Below are 12,564 nucleotides of genomic sequence, written 5' to 3'. Positions count from 1 at the left end.
CCTTTGCCCTTCACTTCTTAGGTCTACCCAGATGAAGGTTATAATGTATCGGAGAAGAGCAAGTACCACCTCTACAGCACAATCCTTAGATTCTTCAGAGATTGTTTAAAGGAAGAAATACCTGTGTTACCACAGGAACCAGAAGAAGATGAATAATAGACCCTATTTATATTGGACTGAAGGGGATATTGAGGCTCAATGACATCTAACCAAGAGACTGTAATATTGCAGATGCTCAGAATTTCAAAGGCAGCTTAAGGAGAGGACATGGGAACAGCACATTCAGAGACGAGGACTTACAACCTGAATACAGGAGTCTAAATCGACTGTGTTGCCAAGGGTGCAGAACCTGTTTCTTTGTGGAAGGAAAGTCAATGGGTTGGTTTTCTGGGAGAAATTAGTTTTGCATTAAAGTAGCAACAGTGCATGTTTTCTTTTGTTATCCCCCTGTTTGTTCTATAACTAGTTGCTCTCATTTTACTTTCAATGGCCATCGTTATCCTTGCATATAATGCACAATTTATCATTAAATTGGCATCTGATCTCTGAAGGCTGACCTACAGTCTAACTCTTTACTGTACCCTTTACAATAAGTGCAATTCTTTCCTTGTCTATTATTATGCTTCAGAAAATGTTCAGTTAATAAAAACGTAGAGTATTTTATGTAATTTCTGTTTTTAAAAGGCATTATTCAATGGGTCAAAGAACATGTAGAAATATGGATTTCAGAACCTTCTGAACCTTAGCTGCTTACCAATAGATACAGTATCTTTAAATCAGCACACAAGTGTATGCCTCACAATATATATACACACACGTGTGCATATGCAGTCTCAAAAACTCTCTTTACATATTATTCATGCGAAAAAGAAAAAAATGATGAATTACAAGAGATGCTCTTTTGCAGGCTATAATGGATGCTTTGTTTAATGAGCCAAATATGATGAAACATTTTTTCCAGTTCAAAATCCAGCTGTTACTTTCCTATAAATGTTTGGGTTGTGTTTGGTATTGTTTCTAGTGGTTAATAGTTTTCTAGTTGCAATTTAATTTTTTGGATATGAGATCTTGTCACATGTAAATTAGATACTTCAATATTAAATTATAGTTTCTGATAAAGAAATTTTGTTAATGATGCAATGCCACTGAGTGCTGTTTTGCTCTATTGGTGGAGAAGCCTTTTTTAAAATACTTAGTCCTTTAAATTCTGTCTTTCAATGCAGAATCATTTCTCATTTTCATTGTACAAGCAAAAAAATTATTTCATTTGCCAGTTCCTATTTAATATGCTACACCTGCCCGGTACATCTGTTACTGTTTAACTTTAATCCTCTGGTGAGACTATGAATTGAAATATTTTTTATTCATTGGCCAAAGGTTTTGAAATAGTGCCATTTGCTATTCATTTTGAATTGAAGGCAAAAATGAATTAATCGATTCCTGTACTATATTAACTTGCAGTAGGCAGTACCTGAGAGTGAAAAATAAACTTGACTGTGTAAAGTCAATTTACATCATGACAATATGAACTTTCATGAATTCAGTCCTAGAGTAACTGCTTGCTATGCTTAGGGATCTTCCAGAAGATGTCTAATGGTTAGTAGCCAGCCTCTGCAATCCATATAAAACTACATGGAAAACAATGTTTACATGGTTGCAAGAACATGCACAGAAAAGGCTAGATTAACATGCTATCAGCCCAACATGAAGAACCTTAAAAATATTGATTGTTGTTTCCAGTCCCTCACCTGTGTTGTGGAAAGGGCAGCCAAATTTCCTGAATATTCAGAAACCTATGAACCACTGATTGGGGAGTGTACGTTCTTCTGGATACTTTGCAACTATGGCTTCACTGTCCCAAGTGGATTCAGTTTAAAAGCAGAAGGTTTCCCTCTTTTGGAAGACATAATTCGGGTCTTTTTCTGGAATGGTAAACTTTTTTTTTTCTGAACAGAATAAGTTGTCATGCTTATAAGGAAAGTTTTTCCGATTTTATTATGATGGAAATTACTTCAGGCTGATGTAGTGTCCAGCTGATGATTTTTAATCAATGTTTTAAACTTCAATGATTAGTTTTATATGATGAATATAATTATGTTGTCTGAAGATGTGGTTTTATTGGATGTCTATTTGAGTAACAAAAATTAATCTTTTACTGTTCATTTTTTTCTCTTGTTTTATTATCATTATCAGTGTTTACTTTTCAATTAATATAATACAATTACTATTGCAACTTACATTTATCTGGAGCCCACGATAACCTTAAAGACTAAAAATATCTCAAATCAAGATATACACTTTAGTGAGAAAAAGAAAAAAAATCGTACCCATGAATTTAATAGTTGGTTTTAATAACTAAATGAATTTAGATAAAGGGGCCATTCACCAATGCATAGTCACCAAATATTACAGGAAAAGTAAAACCAAAATTTTCCTTTATTCATTTACCACCTGATTATAGCCCTACTATTTCATGTGCAGGTAAGCATCCCTAAAGTTCCCAAGAGTTTTGTGATAGAATTCTATTCAGGAGATTGAGTTCAATCCCCAGCCAATGCACCTCAAGTCCAGCCACCATCGGCCTGTTGAGACTTGCACATTGCTATGATGCTGGATAGTTTTATTTCACACAATTATCAGACTGAAATGGACTTGGAAGAAAGGCTTACTGATCTCTTTTAAAATTAACCAATGGGCACCATATGAATCAGAAGGTCTAAGGCCTTGGGACTGGGCGGCCTTTTTGACTCACCAGGCAGACTTGAGCCAGAGGCTGACTCAGTGACAGCAAACAAAAATCTCTCCGAATCCCAGCACCAAAAAGTGTTTTTGTTTTTCCTTAAATGTTAAGGAAATCCCCCCCCCCCAATAAAATAGGGAAGCAACATTAAATGGCTCACAAATTGCAACTTTTAAATCTATTCCTGAGGGAAAGTGTAATTTTCTTTTCATTTTAATTCCTTCGATTAAGAAAGGTCTTCATATTATCGGTAGAGGTTGAGCAATGATGATCTTAGTGCGTTTCTGGAAAGAACTAAGGGAAGGGAAACCCTTCCAAGCACAAGATTCAGCTCACTCTAAATCCATGGCTGTTTGCCATGGATGCTTCCAATGGAACACACCATTGAGGCATCACACAGAACAGCTGAAGGTGTATTAGAATGAGATGACGTTCCTTCAAAGTTACCTGAATCCACCTGTTCTGAACTCACTTGGTTCATTAAGGCTCATGGTGTTTATAAAGAATCGTGTATATGGACCGCTACGTCTTTCCATACATCCTCTGACTACAGTCACATCATGTGGTAACCGGTCTTGAATGTTATAATTTGACACCTAAGCTTTATTGTTTCTCTATCACCGTCTACCCTTGGGAATCAATGATACCCAATATCAAGCACTTGCTAAAACCAACCCACTTGTTACATTCGATAACCTATGTAAGTATGTTAACATCCTCTTGAAACCCATTAAATAAAAGTCAGGAGCAGGTACGAATTGCGTCCCTTTTTCTTATTCTCAGCATTCTACAATGAACTTTGAGAACGCAATGGGTCCCAAGAACGCACAGCAGCATATATTTCTCTTTGGCTTTTTTTCATTTCATTCTTCTTACATCTTCTTTAGGGTTATCTCCCCAAATAAACTACATATGGGTTGTCTTAGGTTCCATTGTCAGGGTAAACTCCTAGTTTCCATGAGCGTTTGCTACTATAAATAATATTAAAGGAATGAATAAAATATTAGTAAGAAAATCATTTTCAGGTCTGAATAGGTTTTTCTACTTAAGACTAAATGAGCTATCAAATGTAACCTTGACATTGATTCAAAAATTATTAGTTAACCTGCTTTTATTAAATGGATACTGAGTCTCAGAAAATCAAGTAATTTGCACATGGTTACATAACTAATAAGTATAGAAAAAATCAATTAACTTGCACAAGGTTATACATAACCAAGGAGTAATTACAGAAAAAAATCAATTAACTTGCACAGGTTACATAGCTAATAGATAAATATAGAAAAAAATTTCAATGTAGAAGCTCATATTCTCAGCTACCATACATCTAACCAAGGGGATTCACTTAAGCTACACATTAGTCCATCTGAGAAAGGTTTGTGAATATATAAAAAAATAGTTGCAGATGCTTTTAAGAATTATTTTAAGAAAAGAATATTAAGAGGTATACAATATCCAAAAGTACCATAGATATATTAAACATGTTTGAACTTATATGAATTCCATAATGTCGAAGGGCAAATGTAACATTAAATGTGGACCCTTTATTTCTTTGGATTTTTTTTGACTTTTGCTTTTCTTTGTTTGTTTGTTTTTGGTTTTTGTTTTAGTTGTTTTGTCTCCTAGAAATATGTGAGAATCTTTTCTGTTTCTGAAAGCAAGGATTATGACAATATTCCTGGAAAATACCCCAGCCCAATCCAACTCAAGTCCACAAGTCTGGTTCTTGTCCATAAATCCCACTTCAGACTCAGCCAGCCATATGAAGGAATGCAGAATGCAGGAAGATCACAGGCCAGTGAGTGCAGAGTTGCTTGTGTCCAGTGGCTGTGGCCAGATTACAGGGCTCACACAGGTCTCAGCATGGCTCCTCAACAGGAGGTTGAAGGCAGAGAAAGAGGGGGAGGGTCCCAGGTTCCCTGATTGACAGGCTAGTCTCACCCCTACACTTTCATATAGCAAGTTGGCATGAAATTATGTAACTTCCACAGAAGGTAAAATACCATCCAGTTTTGCACCAGCCAATTTTTCTTATGTGTGAGTCCATTTTACAGTCACTGTGCCAAATCCATCTCGTCTAGAGTCTTCCTTTTTTTTTACTGCCCATCTGCTTTGCCAACCATAATGCCCTTCTAGAAGGACTGACATCTCTTCATAACATGCCCAAAGTATGTGAGATGAAGTCTCCCATCCCTGTCTCTAAGAAGCATTCTAGTTGTGCTTTTCCCAAGAGAAATGTTTGCTCTTTTGACAGTCCATGGGACTTTCAATATTCTTCCCCAGCACCATAATTCAAATGTACTGATTTCTTCTTTAATCAATTCCAACTTACAAGTGCATATGAAGCACTTGAAAATACCATGGTTTGATGTAGATACAGCCTGAGTCCTCAAAATAACATCCTTGCCTTTCAATACTCTAAAGAGGTCTTGTGAAGCAAATTTAACCAAAGCAATGTGTCCTTTGATCGCTTGACAGCTGTTTCTATGAACATTGATTGTGGATCCACAAAAGATGAAATCCTTGACAACTTCCACCTTTCTCCATTTGTCATGATGATATCATTGAGTTGCCATCCATTTTAAAGACTGCATTCCTTGATCTTCATCATCAAGAGCTTCAAGTTCTCCTTACTTTGTTCTTTTTATTTATTTATTATATTAAATACTTTTATTGGGGACTCTTACATCTTATATCACAATCCATACATCCATCACGTGTGTCAAGCACTTTAGCAAGTATGCTGTCATCATCATTTTCAAAGCATTCTCTTCCCACCTGAGCCCCTGATATCTGCTCCCCATTTCTTCCACCTCCCTCCCCGACCTGCCCTCCCTCACAAACCCTTGATAAGTTATAGATTATTATTTTCATGTCTTATACTGGCCTCCATCACCCCTCACCTACTTTTCCATTGCTCGTTCCACTGAAAGGGGGTTATAGGTTGATCTTTGTGATCAATTCCCCATTTCTCCCCCCGCTCTCCCCTCATCTTCCAGGTATCTCTGTTCTCATTATTGGCTCTAGGGAGTTTATCAAACCTTAATTCCCTGTGTTATGGGCTCTTGTCTGTAGCAGTGTGCATCTTCTGATCTACTCTGATTCATAAGGTAGAATTTAGGTCATGAGAGTGGGGGCAGGAAGCACCAAAGAACTAGAGGCAATCTGTGTTTCATTGGTCCTCCCTACTTTCCTTAAGCAAGGTTGGGTCATCTGCATATTGAAGGTTGTTAATAAACCTTCCTCTAATCCTGATGTTGCATTCTTTCTCATATAATACAGTCTCTAATTATTTGCTCAGCATACAGATTGAATAATCGTGTAAGAGGATATAGTTCTGAAGCATCCGTTTCTTGATTTTAACTCAATATTTAAATTCTCTAAATCAAGATAAATAATTCTTGATGTTAAATCGATTCTAAATCAGTAAGAATTATTAAACCAGAAAATGCTTTACAACAGTTAGAATCACAACAAGCAGCACAATCTTTCGGGAAATTCATATTGCCTCCCACTTTTCTATAACCAAAGAAGTATATTGCATGTAACCACTGATCAGGCCAGCTTATTCTACTTGCAATATTCCATCAAGAAGTGGCAATGGAATAAATGAATTAAGAATGCTTTCTCTCTCCAGGAACACATTAAATATATTGAAAAAGTGAAAAACAAGTGACCCCAAAATACACTATAAATGAATTTTGTTTTAGACGTCTAGATAACTTTAAGATCATCAGATACAAACATTATATAGGTCTTTGATACAACCCAACCATTTCTATCAGGCCTCATGCTCTAATGCGAGCTATGAAAGTTGCTCACGGGGTAAGTGACATTGAGGTGGTAGTATTCCATACAGCTAGTTTAGTTACAGAAAATAACTTATATTTGTTCAATGCCTTCTAATACTACAAACTTTGCTGGACACTTAACCTACATTTTCTGCATTAATTCTCTAATTAACTGTTAGATAGAAGGCATTGCTTTTTGGTGAAGAAAGCAGATTATAGAGAGGTCAAGCAATTTTCTTCACTAGGTTTAATGAGGCACAAATGATACAACCAGACTTTGCACTCAGACTTTGTGGACCTCAAAGTCTTCATATGTGATCATAAGCAGCAATGTATGTTTGTATTCATCTTGTATACATTTACATTTCACTCCTATGTCAGCTTCCAAGTCCCTCTCTATTCAATATTGTCACTTATGATATTTCTGGTCACAAGTAACTTAATTTAAAATGAAAAGTAGCTTTAATACTTAGGATTCCATTCACAGTCAGATTTTACATCCCCTGAATGCTTGTTATGATTATAGACATTTAGGTACCATCCAGACCCTTCTGAATCAAGTGGTTTTTATGAACATTAAAGTTTAAAAAGCATTAGTTAAATGGTAAGGATATTTAACATTTCATATAATAGGTGTATAAAAGGAAGACTTTTCTAATAGACTTCGATGTTGTGTAATTATGCTATAAGAAACTAATGCTTAAAATATGTACCAGCAGCATAAACCTGCCATGTGAGCTTGTTAAAAAATGCAGAGTGTTAGACCCTATGCAAGATCATTTGGGTTAGCAGCAGCAGTTTTACAAAGCTCCCCAGTAACTTGAATGTGCTTTAAAGTTGGAAAGAATTGCTCTTAGAGATGCACCTCCTTTTAAAAACACCATTCTTCTTCCTTGAGATAATCAGACTCTGACATAGAGTGAAACACTAATGTATAATTGATTTATATTGTATGCATGCAGCTTTGTTTGTTGGAATATTTAATTATTCTCTAAATGCAGTCGAGTTTACCAATTTTTTGTAATATTTAAACATTTCAAGACATAGCATATGAACAGGAATTGAGGGCATTGAAGGAAGAAGACATTAGCAAAATAAAAGCAGTATAGGACACACTCATCTGTTTGTGCTAAGAAATTTAGAAGACAACTACCTGGACAACCAACAGGGATAATTGACAGCCATTCCATAAATAGTTGATGCAGCAGAATGCAGAAATAATTAAACGATGTCATTAATATCACATGCAATTAAAATTTGGCTGCAAATAATTTTTTAAATGCTTGTTGTTGTACATTAAAAGGGAAATTACAGAAAGTCAAGCCAGACTCAGAGGGCGACATAGAATGATGACATGGATATCATTGCTACTATCGATGGATCTTGCCTGAAAACAGAGATCACCAAATAGATATTCATTCATGTTTTATTAAGTATGCAAATGCAATCTACAATGTGGGTCATAATGAATTATGGATAACAATGAGAAGAATGAGAATGCTACTTAATTGTGCTCATTCCGAACCTGTGCATAAATCATGAGACAGTTGTTTAAAGGTAACAAGGAGACATTGTGTGTTTAAATATTGGGAAATATGTGTGTTGGGCTTGTATTATTTTATCATATTTATTCAATCTGGATGCTGAAAAAATAAACTAAGAAGCTAATTTATATGAAGAAGAACGTGGCATTGGGATTGAAGGACTCATAAGCAACCTGCAATGTAAGGATGCAGCCACATAGTTTACTGTGAAGAAGCCTTGAGGAATTGACTTATGAAGATTAGAGACTTCAGCTGTAAGTATGGATTACACAAAAGAAATAAAAATCCATACAACTGCATCTATAATCAACATCTTGATAAACGAAGAGTAGACTAGAGTTGTCATGTATTTAAGTTTACATGGATCCACAATCAACACCCACACCCACAGAATCAGTAGTCAGGAAATCAAAAGCCATTATAATTGGGTAATCCTGGATCAAAAGACCTCTCTATAGTATTACAAAACAAAGATACCACTTTAAACTTTAAGATCCCTTTGACTCAAGCCATGGTATTTTCAGTCACCTGTTATGTATATGATAAATGGACAGTGAATAAGAATGCCCAGATGGAATTAGTGCCTTTAAACTATGTGTTGGCAAAGAATATACCATGAACTGTCAGAAGAACATACAAGTCAATTTTGGAAGACGTACAACCATAATTTCCCTTAGAAGCAAATATGGGGAGATTGTTTTTCCTTTTTATTATGGATATGTTATTAAGATGGACCAGTCTCTGGAAAAGAGCATCATTGTTGGTAAAGAAGGGCTTCAAAAAAGAGGAAGACCTCCAGTGAGAAGGAGGAAGTCAGTTGCTGCAGCAATGATCTCAAACACAGGAAACATTGTGGACACAGGGCAGCATCAGGGCAATGCTTTGATCTGTGTCATAAGGGGGTCGCTGTAAATCGGAACCTCCACTTTCTGTCACTTTGTCATATCGTGGTAGCTTATGTGTTGCCATGATCCTGGAAGCTATGTACTGGTGTTGCAAACACCAGCAGGTTCACCCAAGGTAAACAGGTTTAAGCAGATCATCCAGACCAAGAACAGACCATGAAGAAGGACTAGGCTGTCCACTTCACAGGAATTAACCACTGTAAACCGTACAGATAGCACCAAAACATTGTCAGCTACGAAGAACTACATGAGTAGAAGCAGAGCCCTTCAGGTTTGAAGGCACCTAAAGTACTGCGGAAGAGCATCTTTCTCTAGTAGTCACAACATAATGACTCAGATGGAGTAGAACATGTGACAGTAAAGGCTTCAAGAACTTCATTTGCAGGTGGAGCATCACTCAAACTGAGAAGAAACAGCTGAAAACATCAATTAATCATCGTAACTTGGAAGGTACAAAATATGAACCTAGATAATTGGAAGTTGTAATAAATGAAGTGGACTGCATAAAGATTGATATTATAGGTGCTGGATATTAGTAATATTGATGAGTGGAAATGGCATGGTATTTTGAGTGAGGAAAACATATGGTTTACTACTCCAGGAATGACTGAATCATGAGGAATGATATTGTGTTCATATTCAAAATGACATTGTGAGAGATATCTTGAAGTACATTGCTGTCTGACAGGATAATGTCTATACCCATACAAGGAAATCCAATCAATACAACTATGATTCATATTTACACACTAACAATCTACTGAAGAGTAAATTGAAGAATTATACCTATGTATTCTATCTGAAATGGACCAAACATACAATCACGATTCATTTATAATTATTGGTGATTGGAATACAAAAACTGGAAACATAGGAAGTAACCCTGGTTGGAAAATATGATCTTAGTCGTAGAAATGATAGGATTTTGCAAGACCAAAGACTGCTCATTTCAAATAAGTTTTTCAAAAACACAAGCAGTGACTATACATCCGGACTTCCCCAGATGGAACACACAGAAATCAAATGAGTTATATTAGTTGGAAAATAATGTAAAAGTTTAATATCAGCATCTCAAATCAGGCCAGGGACTGACTCTGGAGCAGTCCTTTATTCATATGTAATTGTTCACCTGTAATTTCCAGTTGAAGTTTGAGAAATTTAACGCAAGTGCATGAGAGCCAAAATATGACCTACAGTATTTGCCACCTGAATTTGAGAGCATCTCCATAGGGTTGATGCTGCAGCACTAATGAGAGAAGACCTGCTGAACTGAGGGATGACATCAAAAGTATCGTATATGAAGAGAGAAAAAGGTCATTGGAAAACAGGAAAAAATAAAAGGTAAAGGGGGATGTCAAAAGAGACTTAGATATTTGCTCTTCATTGTTAAGTATTTAAGGCAAATGGAAAAGATGATGTGGTCAGAGAACTAAATAGAAAATTTCAAAGGGCCACTCAAGAAGACAAAACCAAATATTATATGCACAAAGACCTGGAATTAGAAACACAAAATGGAAGAATAGGCTCAATATATGTTAACCTGAAAGACCTTAAGAAAAAATTCAATCTTACATGTTCAATATTGAAAGATTCTCTGGGTGAAATACTAAATGATACAGAAAGCTTGCAAAGAAGATCGAAGAATACAGAGTAACTCTAATAAAAAGAACTCGTCAATATTCCACCATTTCAAGACAGTATATGAGCACAAATCAATGGTACTGAAGGAAGAAGTCCAAGCTACAATGCAAGCGTTAAATCAAAATTATGCCACGGGGATTAATGAAATACCAATTAAAATGTTTTAACGAGCTGTTGAAGCATTGGAAGCACTCACTCATCTATGCCAAGAAATTTGTAAGACAGCTCCTTGGCCAACTGACTGGAAGAGATCCATGCCTGTGCCCATTTCAAAGAAAGGTAACCCAACAGAATGCTCAAATCACAGAACCATAAAATTACTATCACATTCTAGTAAAACTTTGCAGAAGAGCATCCAATGCTCAAAGCAGTACATGGACAGGGAGCTGAAAGAGGGTCAGGCTTGATTCCAAGGGATGTGGAACAAGAGATATCATTGCTGATGGTAGATGGATCTTGACTGAAAATAAAGGATAACCAAAATATGTTTACATGTGTTTCATTTTCTATGCCAAGATATATGGCTATGCGAATCATAACAAATCAGGGATAGCCCTTAAGAGAATGGAAACTCCAGAGCATTGTACTGTGCTCATGAGGAGCCTGTACACATGAAAGGGCCATTGTGTGAAAAGAATAAGGAAGTACACTGTGATTTTAAATCAGCACAGGTGTGAGTCAGGGTTGAATCTTCTCACCATATATACTCAATCTAAATAGTGAGCAAACAATCAGAGAAGCTAAATTATAAGATGAATATGGAATCAGGATTGGAGGAAGGCTTATTGACAACCTTCAATACACAGATGACACAGCCTTGCTTGCTAAAAGTGAGAAGGATTTGAAGTACTTGTTGATGAATATTGAGAATTGTAGTCTTCCATTTGGTTTATAGTTCAATCTAAAGAAAATAAAAATCCTCACAACTAGATTAATAGGTAACAGAGAACATATTGAATTTGTCAAGTGTTTCTTCATGCCAAGGTCCATAATCAGTGCTCATGGAAGCAGCAGTCAAGAGATCAATGGATCCATTGATTGTATTGGGTTAATCTGTTGCATAAGACCTTTTTGGAGAGCTGAAAAGCAAGGCTGTTACCTTGAGGACTAAGGTGTGCCTGACTTAAGCTATGATACTTTTGATTGCTTCACATGCATGTGAAAGTTGAACATTGAATAAGGAAGGCCATAGAAGAACTGATGTATTTGAACTTCAATGTTGGAAAAGAATATTGAAAGTCCCGTGCACTGCCAAAAGATTAAAGAGATCTGTCTTAGAAGAAGTATGATCCTTAGTGGCAAGACAACAATTTGGACATGTTAATAAGAGAGACCAGTCCCTGGAGAGGAATACATGCTTGCTAAAGTGGAAGGGCAGAGTGAATGAGGAGGGCCCTTGACCTGATGGATTGATTCAGCAGCGGCAACCATGGTCTCACACAAAACAATTGTGAGGGTGATGCAGGATGGTGTGATATTTTGGTACTTTGTATTATGAGCCCGAGTCACAACATACTTAGTGGCACCTAACAATAACAACAATATCAGGTGGAATTGACCTGATGACATGTAGCATCAATATGGACTATATGAACAACGTTAGGATTCTTTAACACTTAATTAATACAGCTAATGTTAAAATGGGTAGTTCAGTACAAAAGTTATAGCTAAATAATCCATCATATATTTAAACTTTTCAGCATATGGTGATGCTTTTATTTTAAATCGATACTTTTCATGCTTTCCTCATTGCATATGCTATTCCTTTGTGAATTTGTCCCTTTCAATAAGCTTTTCTGTCTTTCTTTTCTCCCTGAATAGTATTATTCCCACATAACTTACATATCATATAAAAGAGAGTAGCCCCACCCCCACCCTCCAAAAAAAACGAATAAAGCGCCGCTGGGTGGAGCACATTTTTCCCACTAGGCAAGCGTTGAACA

At 36.3% G+C, this 12,564-nt stretch overlaps 1 protein-coding gene across 2 annotated transcripts in view; it reads left to right on the top strand.

Moving 5' to 3' along the window:
* DPP10 (dipeptidyl peptidase like 10) overlaps nucleotides 1-156 on the top strand; it is a 775,824-nt gene extending 775,668 nt beyond the window's left edge. For both annotated transcript variants that reach the window (XM_075529534.1, XM_075529533.1), the window contains one exon: nucleotides 22-156. In XM_075529534.1, coding sequence (XP_075385649.1) covers nucleotides 22-156 — 135 coding nt within the window. The remainder of the gene's footprint in view (nucleotides 1-21) is intronic.
* The last annotated feature ends 12,408 nt before the right edge of the window (nucleotides 157-12,564 follow it).

The sequence above is a fragment of the Tenrec ecaudatus genome, chromosome 13, assembly GCF_050624435.1.
Source record: "Tenrec ecaudatus isolate mTenEca1 chromosome 13, mTenEca1.hap1, whole genome shotgun sequence".
Taxonomy (NCBI): domain Eukaryota; kingdom Metazoa; phylum Chordata; class Mammalia; order Afrosoricida; family Tenrecidae; genus Tenrec; species Tenrec ecaudatus.
This window is presented reverse-complemented; position numbering and strand designations above follow the sequence as displayed.